This window comes from Eutrigla gurnardus, assembly GCF_963514095.1.
Source record: "Eutrigla gurnardus genome assembly, chromosome: 17".
Lineage (NCBI taxonomy): Eukaryota > Metazoa > Chordata > Actinopteri > Perciformes > Triglidae > Eutrigla > Eutrigla gurnardus.
Window position 1 is genome coordinate 11,872,861 of NC_139928.1, and position 12,859 is coordinate 11,885,719.

General features: G+C 47.9%; 1 protein-coding gene and 1 long non-coding RNA gene across 5 annotated transcripts in view; one reads left to right on the forward strand and one right to left on the reverse strand.

Annotated features, from left to right (window-relative positions):
• The window catches only part of sdc3 (syndecan 3), a 30,607-nt gene extending 18,704 nt beyond the window's left edge, over window positions 1-11,903 (reverse strand). For all 4 annotated transcript variants that reach the window (XR_014598715.1, XR_014598716.1, XM_084032917.1 and 1 more), the window contains exon 1: window positions 11,498-11,903. Coding sequence is in view for 2 of the 4 variants with exons in the window: in XM_084032917.1 (XP_083889043.1) it covers window positions 11,498-11,551 (54 nt within the window). In the remaining 2 variants the exon portion in view is untranslated. The remainder of the gene's footprint in view (window positions 1-11,497) is intronic.
• Window positions 6,615-12,859, forward strand: part of LOC311028397 — a 75,216-nt gene continuing 68,971 nt past the window's right edge. Inside the window, exon 1 of the long non-coding RNA XR_014598718.1 lies at window positions 6,615-6,653. This is a non-coding gene — a long non-coding RNA (uncharacterized lncRNA). The remainder of the gene's footprint in view (window positions 6,654-12,859) is intronic.

Here is a 12,859-nt window from a genome sequence, read left to right on the forward strand (position 1 = left end):
TAATTCAATCTGAAATTGAAAGATGCACCTTTGCGAGAGTGTGCAGAGGGCATGATGCATATTATTATCATGGCGTACCTCTATTTCTGACACACACACACACACACACACACACACACACACACACACACACACACACACACACACACACACACACACACACACACACACACACACACACACACACACACACACAGCAGAGGTAAACAAATTGCTGCTCCAGGGACACCCCGAAGAGCTGACCTTGCCATGCTCTGTTGGCTCCTTCCCATTGGTTGACTGACTTTTCGTGAACTGGCAGCCAATCCCCGAGCCCCGGAAGCAGCCTCCAGCCGATGGGTGTCACCCCAGGGGGCCGTCGGCGCAGCCAGATCCTCCATTGATTCTCCGTGTCTCATAACAGCTCTCGATATCGAACACTAATTACGCAGGTTGTGAGATGTGGCGGCGGAGTGAGCTCTAAGCATATGGTCTCCGTCTTAATGAGCCACACGGACTGAATGCTTGTGACCTCATCAGATGCTTATCATGAGACACTGATTAACTCTAATGAATTAATGTCAGAAGACCTCGACTCATGAGCCGTCATGAGAAACCAGTAAGGAAATGAGACATTTCAATGAAGGGCTGTGTCCTCTCGGCAGATAATATTTTTTATAGTTTGCATCATCTGATGTTATTGTATAAGGCGGTGGTTCCCAGCCTGTGATCAGCTGTTTAACCCATTTACATCCACTCCCATAGGGATAGCATATTGTTATTTATAGAAGATGTATTTCATATGCTTTTTTGCTGGAATTATTTATGCTTTTTATTGTAAAATAGGTAATGATTTGTCATCTTTAGGCCAAATTAACTATTTGAGCTCAGAAAATCGTATTTGCTTTGCTTGTGCATATGGACCAGATCTGGCAACTCCTGCTGCAGCATCGTTATAAACTGTGGTTCATCAATAAATAACTCAGACACGTAGCTCCCCCTCAGACGGCAAATTGTCAGCGTTACAAATGCAGGGAGCGGGTGGGGGGAAGCGAGGAGATAATGAGGATTAATGGGTAAAATGTGCAGAACAGGAGTTCCCCGTTTCTGCTAACACGGTGTCATCTGCCTTCGGCCTCTTGTCAAATCCCCTCGCCTGAAAAAAATAAATATCATACCGAGCTTCAGGTGCCGAGCGGGTTCATCCAACTCCGATTGTGCTTTAAAGGCACAGTTAAACCTTCATCCTTTGGTGGGCAACATTCCTCACTGACTAACTGATTAAATAAGAGGTGGATTTAAGAAACTAATGGCTGCAGAATGATTGTCTTACACGTGGATTAGCTCCAGAGTGTTTGCTGTAACAACCGGTGATCATTAATTCCTTGATACCGCGTGCCGGCTTTAATTAAAGTGTGATTGTTGAACCTGCGAGGTGACAAAGTGGTAAAACCAGTGGAAGTGTGCGACTGGAGGACTTGGGGGATATATGGGTTATGATACGATCTGCTCTTACGGCCCTCCTGTCTCGGTGTAATCCTGTCCAGGTTGTTCTCCCCATTCAATCTGTCTCAGCTGCTGTAAGCTCTTTACAGGCCGGCCTCAACCGCCAGTCTCTCTCTCTCTCTCTGCTGCTACCAGGACACCAATCCAGCTCATCCATCTCCCTTTCATTTTCCTATTTTTTCTTCCCTCGTCAGCGTCTCTGCTCTTTTATCATTTCACTCCACCTGCAGCCAATCCCTCCCCCAATTCGCCTCACACGATTTTCTGATGAGCTATATCCTTTTACCTTTTTTACATATTAACAAATTCTATTCTGTCTCTAGCCTCCCCTCCTTTCCTCTCCACGTCGGCAGCATTCAGTTCCTCTTTCCAATCTGCTACTCTTTTTTTTTTTTCTAATCCGTTGCTGCACTTTAGCCACCACCCCTCCTTTAAAAATCACTTTTGTCTGTGATTGCATCTGACCCCGTTCCCCTTTCATTCTCTTCGAATCTCCTCTCTCTCCGTCTCCGCACAATATTTAATCACTTTCTAACCTGCCACCACACCTTTTTCTGCTTTGTTCAATTCTTTCCCAAGAGCTGTAGTTAAGAAGCAATTTATGTTCAGCGAGGGACTAAAGCCAAATGTATGTTTTGACAATTAGGGTTGGGTATTGAGCCTCAGTGCTGGGCAGTACAGGGAATGAGGGGATAGAAAGCAAAAACGTTCCCAAAAAAAAGACTCAAACTGGGGACATTGTAAACATAGTCTATGGTTTGCATCTTAACCGCTAGATTACCATGAAGCCTAAACCTCACAACTATTTTGGTGCTGATAGAAATCCGTCAGCAGCAGCAAAGTATAGGACAGAAGAGAAACTGCTCTGATTTCACAAGAAAAAGTAAAAGACCGGAGAAAAGTCAGGACAAATGGTAAAAGTCTTTACCAACTATTTTGATAATTTATTTAGTATTTTAGTAACTTTAGCGTTTAGGTGTTTGACCATTGGCCATACAAAAAAAGACAAACGATGACGTCATCTTGGACTCTGGGGAACTGTGATGGACAGTTTTCATTGCTTTCCACTGATGGCTTCATCAAAACAATAATTGGCTGAGTAATCAATTAGGAAAATAATCGTTCTGCCCTAAATGTAAACTATAACCCAACTTAATACAGCTCATTTTAGGGCCAGATTAGGAATGTGGAGTCATGGCCTTGAGCTCCTCCTCCTGCTGTCTCTAATGTCTCAGTGTTGTGTGACCCGTCATTCTGTCATGTAAATCTGCTTCAGTCACATCATGTTCTGTCAGATAGACGCACCCCTCAGTCCGACATGGAAACAATTATCATGACACGTGAAGGGCTTAATAGACAACACACACACACACATACACACACACTCAGTGTCAGTCAGCCCTTCAGACTTGGGTCTCTGCTGGCTAAGATTAGGGCTAATCCACAACTGTTGGAATGAAAGATTAAGGATGAATCACCTGCCGCCGCGACAACGTGTGTGTGTGCGTGTGTGTGCGCGTGTGTGTGTGCATGTGTGTGTCTGTTTGTGTGTGTGTGTGGTGGCGTTTATAAAAAGGCCCTATGGGAAAGAGAATCTGCTGCAACCACCAAGCAATATTACAGAATCCCTGCCCTTCCAACCACACACACACACACACGCACACACACACACACACACGCACACACACACACACACACGCACACACACACGCACACACACACGCACACACACACGCGCACACACACACACCCACACCCACACACACACACACACACACACACACACACACACACACACACACACACACACACGTTTGCACAACACTCATTAGCTTCAATGTCTCGTTCAAACTGCAAACGCCTTTGAAAGAGCCCTTTAAAGAACTGGGGTTCAAAGGTTTACTTGAGAGAGTCCACGCAAACACACATACTCTCTCACTCACACACACACACACACTCACACAGTGGGTTTCAGTGTCTGTATTTAATTGGATCGATGTTCTTCCCTCATGACTTGCCCATAATTGAAGGGACATGAGTAACATGTGGGAAGCCTTTTGTTACTAAGTTCCTGTTTATTAAAACAGGCAGAATAAAAGAGGAGCTCTGCAGCGACGACGAAGGAGGAGGAGGAGGAGGAGGAGGAGGAGGGCCGGCGGGTGGAGGGTGTAGAGATGGATTGATGGAGAGAGGAAAAACGTTGCAGCAATGAGCTCCTGACCTCGTTCACTCCTCTGTCGGGACGCCGGGCTAAATAATTCAAACGCACACATACAGTCACATGCCTTCCTCACACAGTATTTCTCATTCGCACAAGCAACCTCCCCGTGCTCCTTCATCGCCTCCTCTGCCTCGGTTTCGACATGTATACACACGCATGTAGAACCACGCACCTATATAAAATTCCCCCTTTGTGTACCACTCAGGAAGCCCCCCCTCCCGACTTCAAACTTGAGGGCCGGATCTATAAATACTCACTTCCTGTGTCCATCCTATAACCGAGTGAGCAACCAGTCTCCACTTAAGCACGCAGACACACAGGCAGCACACATCCATTTGCAAACAGGGAGATCTCTGTCATACTGTAAATCATAATGCAATTTATGAAGACATTTTCCTCCCCCACACAGAAGAGCAACAAATCAAATCAAAAACGGACTAAAGCTCTTTATTAGAGGAAAAGATGACTAGAAGATGGGGTTTGAAAATAGAAACCAAAATGATGGTATTTGTCTGTTGCTGACCTGAGACTCCTCCACCACAAGAGACACGAGAGTCGTCAATGAAGTAAAGTATTTTCACAAATGTGTCAACGTACAATAAGCCATTCAAATTTTCACACATGCAAAATCTCTTCCATCTAGATTTTGGCCTCGATATTGTTCTCATCTACGTGATCTTTACCTCTTCCAGCAGGACGTTAGAGACAATCCCCCGGGACGACACACTGGCCGTCTTCCACCGTGTCTTCATTTACCAGCACTCTCTACCGCCATTAAGAGCAAACAAACTTAGTGGGCTTTGAGTGGCCATAGTGGCCATTTTCAAAGATGGGCTCCCAGAGGAGCGCTGACAGCATTTCCAACGAGAGGCGGTCAAAAGCATCTCTACCTATGACATGCAGCCAAAGGAACAAGTTCCTTAAACAGAGCTTAGAAAGCAGAAAAGATCTGGCTTCATGACTGGAGCGAAAACTAAAAAAAAATAAAATAACAGCCATCACAAGTTCCTGGAGCACATTCTCAGAACATTTTACAAGTAGTATTCAGGGAACGTTTGGCATTTTCTCTTGAAAGATCAAGATCAAGACTATTTAATTGACTAGACGTCTCCGGGCCAACGTGGAAAACCCCATCTCCTGAGGAAGTCCATTTGATATGGCCGAATGCTCCAGAAGAAGCTTTTAAGTGGGCCTTTGTCAACCACTATTTCCAATATCAAGAATGGACAGTCATGATTAAAGCCAATGTATCCGTTAAACTAAGAGTTTCACCAACCAGTTTGAATATTTACCTAGGCTATAAATAGAGGCAGAAAAATATCCCAAGACAAAAGTTCAAGTGACAAAACTGTGTAAATGCAAAGCTGCCGACAAATTACCATCATCCAAACGGGCCAACAGATGGAGAGGGAGATAGAGGCAGTTGGAGGTCAGATCGGGGCCGGCCTCATAGCAACGACACTGATCAGGAGTGTGAAGGCGAGCTGAGGCCTCATCGCGGCCTCAGCTCGCTCTTATCAGCCGCCTGCCAGGAAATACACATTCCAGCAGTCCCATTGGACCGCGTTAGGTTTGATCTCTGCGTGACTCCGCCCTTCCGGCCCTTCGTTAACCAAATAACCCCGTCGTTAGGGAAACGTGCGAGGAAAGTGAGATGTACTAAAGGGATGCAAATACACAAATTAATAAAATAAGTGATGAGATCAATTATTTAAAAAACAGTAACATCTTAGCATAGCCACTGCGCTGGTGGACGGTATGTGATTCTCAGTCACACACACACACACACACACACACACACACACACACACACACACACACACACACACACACACACACACACACACACACACACACACACACACACACACGTTTGTTGGTAGGGAGGAGGCACCCTGTTTTTGAGGTTTTCATTTATAGCAAAAGCTCTGACACACAGAAATCCCAGAATGCTTTGTGGTTTTGGGAGCCGTTACTGCGTTTATGCTCTCTAATTATGAGTCCTGTAATTGCACAAACGCGCACACACACAAGCAGGAACACACTGTACTGTAAAAGTGAAACACAACTGTCGTCCCTCCACTTCTATAGTTTTTTTTTTTTTTAAATGTATTGCAGTGGAACAGACGGACAAGCCAGAAGGAAAGGAGGAAGTGAAGAGAGGCTGAGGGAGTGGAAAACAGAGAAGGAGATATGAAAAGCTGCGAATGAGAGAAGCAACAGAGGTGACGTGAAGCAAAATGAAAGAGAGGAAGGAGAAAAAGAGGGGATGGAGACGAGAGAAGGGCGATAAAGCTGTGACAGCGGCAGCCATGCTGGTTGTCATGGAGACGGCCGCTGAGAGCAGGTAGAGCCCGGTCTCCCGGGAATGAGCGGCGCACGCCTCCCTCCCCCAACCCTCGCCCGCACTCGACATCCCTCCATCCTGGCGCTGTCTCCCTCCCTCCCTCCCTCCATCTCCATCCTTGTGGCCTCGCTCCAACCCCGTCATCGAACCCCCCTCCCTTCCTCCCCCTTCTTTCTCTCCATCTCATGTCCCAATATTATCTCTCCCTCTTGCCTCCCACTCTTTCTTCCCATCCTTCGTCAGTTTCTGGGCTCTACCCCTCCTTTTTTTCATCCTTTCCAACCGCTCGGTCCTCGTTCTGTTCCTCTTTTCTCCCCCTCTTCCACATCCTCTGCTATCTAGCATCTCCAAATCGCCATTACCTTAACTGTTTTTCCATTCTTACCTCTCCCCATCTTATTTCTCCCACTCCTTCACACATTATCCTTGTCCGTGCACCTCCCTTTTTTTCCATTCCACTCCTCTCCCTCCCTCCTCTTCTCTCTATATTCATCTACACCCCCCCTCTCCAGAGAATATGTATGTGAGTATGTCTGCACAGTGCTGCCCAATTACTGCAAGGGAGGCTGTGTGTGTGTGTGTGTGTGTGTGTGTGTGTGTGTGTGTGTGTGTGTGTGTGTGTGTGTGTGTGTGTGTGTGTGTGTGTGTGTTGTATCCATACAAGCTGTGTTTCTAGCCCGTTTTGACCTACCTAAAACACCTCCAGCGTTCTCCGTCTCCCTCTGACTCACTGAATCAACAAAAACTGCTGCACACCGTCCCGGCTATCCGCTAGCACCACGAGTGTGTGAGGGGTGTGTTTTAAGATAATCGGGACTTTAATGTTAATTGTGCATCGGCGCATACAGCAAGCGTGTCGGCACTTGTGTTCATAGTCATGACGAGAGGGAGCCAAAGCTTCCAGCTGGACGAATTCAGGCGATAAGTGCATTCTTTCTAATTCGTGGGATGACTTGAACACATTCCACTGGGAAAGTTCAATGTTGCACAATTTTGTGGAGCCAATTATTAGAGGAAAACAGGTACTTTTTGAAAACTGTGACTGGCAGTGTGAACAGAGATTCACACAGACGGGAAAGTACAACAATATGGCACCTCAGCCAGGTAAAAAAAGAATGTTAACGTATTTGAAGATGCAATCAGATCCTTTGTCTGTGTGAAAGCTCCAATCCTGCAGTTTAAAATGACTTATTTGTACAAATAACCTGCATTTAAAGTCATTTAATGTAAAAGTATTATCAGCTGAATGATTTAAACTGTCATGTAAAAGTACTATTTCCCTGGTTTAGCTGGAGGAGCTCGTTTTGACTACTTTGGGGGTTCGGCTCCTCCACACGGTCACGAAATGATTAATGAGAGAGGAAAAGACGAATAAACAATCTTGCTGTTTTGATGGGAAATGTGAGAGTTCAATGATCCACTGGACTTGGCTGCGTGTGCTCATGGCTTCACCATGTATAGTGAGTTTTAACCTCCGCTGTAATGGAGAGAGGCCACACTGGAGTAATGAGCTCCCTGTGTCGTTGGTAGAAAGACCATTCAATCTTCTGCAAACAGGCCGCAGGAATATAATGAATAACAACAATGAAGTCTGTAAAAGCATGGATTAGTACCGAAACGTTCAAAAGATAGACTATGTCTGATAAATATTTGTGACCCGCAAATTATCAGAATGTAGTTTCACATTGGATGTAAAAAGGTCCCAGGGATTGTTGCGATGTCTTTTCAGCTCTCTCTGGGCAAATAATGACCGCCTCTGATTTATCCTCACTCGTATTGATAGCTTTCTATAGAGGGCAAGGCTTTTAGTCGGTGCAGAGTCTGAGCTCCCGTTGTTCTCTCAGCTCAGAGGGAGGAAACACAGAAATAACGGCTATTGTGAAGGCGGTTGTCTCCGTCCTCACGCGCCTTTATCGGCCTAATAGTAAATGGGAAATTCCATTCCCTCCGAGTCGAATCAGACTCGGAAAACTTTCTTCACTCCGCGAGAAAAGAAAAGCTAATTTCAGTCAAATGCGGCGCCGCGGCGGTCCTTTCCATGTGATAAGAAATTGCTTTCAGATATGGGGTGAGCAGCATGCGTACACATCCGACACACACACAGGCAAACAGCCAAAAGTGAGGAAATGGGGGAGAGGCCGGACAGGAGGAGAGATGTTTTCTCTCACTAAAGACCATCATTAATCTCTCTCTCGCTCTGTGTCCACGCTCACCTCCAGACGTCGGCGGCCCTTTGAACGGAGCTCCGGATATGAACCTAGATCCTTTTCATTTCCTCCATGCACTGTAGGGTGACCCCCATACCCTCACCCATCCGTTCACACACCCACCTGAAATACCTCGTCCACACCAGGAGTCGTCTCTACCTGCCAGCTTGTGTGGATGTGTGTGTGTGTACACATGTGTGTGTGTGTGTGCATGTGTGTGAGGGGACTTTGTCCTCCAGGAGAGTGAGAAGGACCCACTTCCTGTGTCAAATTGCCTCTCACATTCCACACTCTCCCTCAATCCGCCCCGCTGGGGCTATTTTTTCCCCTCTTTCTTGCTCCTTCTCTCTTTCTTCGTCTCTCTATGGGGGGCTTTGTCAGCTATCAGAGGCACAAAACACTGATTCATTCCATGAGTTAAACATGATCCTCAAGTACACGACGCTTTTCCGCCGCACACACACTTTTTTTCGAGGACCGAGGGCCCGCGAGAACAAGTTTATGGCAGTGAAGATTACTATTTTGGAGCCCACACAGACAGATGGACAGTCAGCACTCTCATGGAGGCAGATGGATGCACACACACACACACACACCAACACACACACACACACACACACACACACACACACACACTAACACACACACACAGGCTATCCATGGTATACAACAGATGTCTGTGGGAAAATTGGTCTCCCGTGTAAAATATAGTCGCCCGGATATGATGTCACAACTCCGATAACAGGAAATACCCACAGAGACACGACACCATGGGATCACTCATCAGAGGAAAGACATGCACACACGCGAGACTTTGATTTCAGGCCAAGAGGCATCTAAAGAAAGATCCTGTCAGCAAACGCATGTGACCGAGGGCCATGTGTGCATGTGGGTTCAAGGCCTGGGTTGCTTGAGGTGAGTCTTGCAATTATTAGACTGTTGACGGGTGTGTGTGTGTGTGTGTGTGTGTGTGTGTGTGTGTGTGTGTGTGTGTGTGTGTGTGTGTGTGTGTGTGTAGGTGTCTAACACCTGTCTCCATCTGTATACTTAAAGACAGATTAGGTCAGCTGGATGCCAAGGATCTTTGGCAATGATTGCAACCGACTGACCCAGTAATAATCGCTCTGTGTGTGTGTGTGTGTGTGTGTGTGTGTGTGTGTGTGTGTGTGTGTGTGTGTGTGTGTGTGTGTGTGTGTGTGTGTGTGTGTGTGTGTGTGTGTGTGGTGTTGAAAACCCCTGCCTTAACCAGTGAAGCATCACAGGAGACGCAGGACAAAGGAAGTCCAGGATGTTGACAATACAAATATTGTACCCAAGCAAAGAAATGAAGGCAGGCCAGACCAGAGACGGGGATCACACCGGTGCGATGGCGACTCTGACTCGACCTTCATTTTAATCCGACTGTGACACTATCACAGTGACCAAGTCTGTCCACAGACAGACAGACATATAAACACCTGGTGAACTACTCAAAACCACTTTTGGTTGCAGTAGGTGCCTCCAGGTCCACATTTTGCTACGATGACACACACACACACAGTCTCACAAGGCGAAAACAATAGCAGACCATGCTGTCACTTGGTAATTAAGAAAGAAAGGCAACCAACGGCCCTCAGGCCTAGAGGGCACCTTGAAAGCCTCAGGTACAGAGCAATTGGTTTCCATAATAGGCCGATAAATATTACAACACTTCTCAGGGAATTTGCACCATTAAAATACAATATCAGCTAAGGTGGGTTCTGCAGTCCAGTGTCAAACATCTTTTTACACTTCTAGTTTTGTATTGTGCTCACATGCTGCACATGTTGGAGAATACTGTTCTGTTCTGGATTCAGTGAGGGGAGAAGAATATAGATTGTATATTATCATAAAGGAGTGGGCTACTGGTTGCAACAGACTTCATGGGGAACTTGAACATCGCACAGAAGGGAGTAGGTGGGCATCAGAAGGAGCCCAACATCACATCTTCTCATTAATATTCAAGTTAAGGAGTTAAAACATCGTGTACTGCTGTTATAAACATTACTATAAACTCATTGGTGAGCATCACCAACACAGACAGGAGGGATATTATGAGGGGGGGGGGAAATGTTTTCTGAATTTATGATACATTCAAAATGACATCGTGCATTTGGACTATTTTTGGTGCTCCCTTCCTTTTCTCTCAATGATTCAATAAGCAACCGTCCTCCTCCCCCCACCTCCTCTTCCTCATAGGATAAATCTGGATTAATCGGTAACGGAAGGTGTGGGCGTGCAAAGGGGGTGGAGGGGAGGGGGGCGCGTGAAGCTCGGCAGGGATGGTTCCGGAGAGGAGGTGTGTAGAGAGAGAGAGGTGGTGGTGGTGAGGGGGGGGGGGGGGGGGGGCTCGCGCATTCCTAATCAGCTTCCCTTCTCGCGATTCCCGATGACATCATTCCACACAAGCCTTCCTTCGCGCACCGCATCGCCGTTAACGTCCCCGTTACCCCACCCACTTTCCACTAACACACTGCCTCAAACACGCGCGCACACCCCCCTCCGGTTATAACGGGAGGATGCCCCTGGTCAGATTCTGGCATCCCGACACACCGGGGCCGCCGTTATCTGCCCGTTAAGGGAGCGCGCACCTCACAGGTTGGAACACACCCCACCCCACCTACCCGCCCGCCCCTACACACACACACACACGTCCTACAGCGCGACGAGCCCGCTAATAAAGTCGTTAAACCCGCAGTATGACTGAAGCCCCCCCTAATAAGGGCCGGATGTGAGCTGGAGACACAGACACCACATACCGAGGCAGCGCACAAAGAGCCGTAATCAAGCTCAATTAGAGATTACCCGCTAATTACACGCGCACACACATCTCCTGACTCGAGGGGACATAGGCCACAATAAACCCCGACACTGAGACACAAAGGCTGGTGTGTGTGTGTGTGTGTGTGTGTGTGTGTGTGTGTGTGTGTGTGTGTGTGTGTGTGTGTATGTGAGAGAGAGAGAGAGAGGGGGGGGGACCCGGGAGTCGCCAGCCCCCCTAGCGGGAGTCACGGACGGCCAATAAGGGCTGATAAGTAGGTCGAGTGCAGGATTTCCTACCGATCACCGGCCGTCACTGTCTAATTGATGGTAGCGCACAGCACGCGCGCCGCACGCACACACTCATGCACGCACGCACACGCATGTAGCCCAAATGCCCTGGCTCCCGTGTGCACAAGAGCTCCCCCGGTTAACAAAGGATCTGAAGCTGGTGCTTACCGTGGCCGTGTGAGCAAGCAGCGCCGCGAGCGCCAGGAGCCAAGGAAGCTTCATAATATCGGGGTGCGCGGGCACAGCCTCCCGGTGCCGCCGCCGCTGCCTTCACGGGGTTCGGGGAGGAGGAGAGGGGGGGAAAGCTGCCGCCGCTGCCTGCCGGAGGTGTCTCGGTAGTCTGGCCAACTTCAGAGCGCGCAGCCCGTCCGCGCGACCATCCGTCCTTCTAGTCGGGCTTTTTAATCCAAGGCTTCACGCGCTGCTGCTGCTGCTGCTGGTCCGGGTACCAGTAAAGCGAGGAGATTTCCGCGAGGCCGCTTCGCTCTCTCTGTTTCTCCCGAGTTTTTAGCTCGAGACCTGATAGGTTTACTACCGGGAGACGCCAGACCTCGTCTCTCTCTCTCTCTCTTAATACACACACAGTCTGTCTCTCCCTCTCTCTCTCTCTCTGTACACACACTCAGGCTCGCTCTCTCCTCCCCCTCTCCGTTGAGGGCAGGATGTTCCGTATGGCGACGCCGCTCGGCCTGGGAGTCTGGCAGAAGGAGGGGTGCGTGTGAGAGCGCATACACGTGTGTGCAGTGCGTGTTGAGAGAATTGTGTGCGTGTGTGTGTGGGTTCTCCGCGCGCAAGGGGTGAGGATGCCCCCTGCAGTTCGTTTCGGCACCCGCAGCCCCAAAGTAGCCCTTTAAACACACACGTGAACGCACGCCGCGCACCGCGGGGCATCCAGAGCTGCCGGCGGGTTGCGCCTTTACACGTTTCCGGTTGGCTGCACGTTACGATTACGCACCTTTACGGGTCAGCTCCGGTGCCTCGCTGTGATTGGCTGAGTCACGAAGGCCGATGAGCTCACGGTCACACCTGTGCCGAATGAATATGAACGCGCTACCCGTAGCCTACTTGTGTCACCTAGACACGCTACCCGTTACTGCTCAAGGACGGACGGCCGCATTTCATCATTATTTAAAATTAAACATTTATTCAACTAATAAGATACAACTGCTTTTTAAATTGAGCTTGAAAGAATAAAATACTCCTCAAGGTCCACGTGACGGAGCTTATTATTGAGTTCGACCTTGCAAAACTAAACCATTAAATGTTTGGTGGCTGCAACACACAAATGAAGCGTTTGATTAATATCTGATCTAAAATCCTGTGTGGCCATTGCCAAGTTAACCCACGAGGCGCCTCTTTTGACCCCATCTTTTGGAACACAAACAAGCTATTCTTGGTAAAAGTCCTACCTTCTCATCCTCCTACCTCCATTTGAATGAAGGGAATTACAACCTTCATTCGCAGTTTCGTTTTATTGCTCCCCAAATGAGAAACATTTGATTACCTGCACAGAACATTAAAAAAACTACT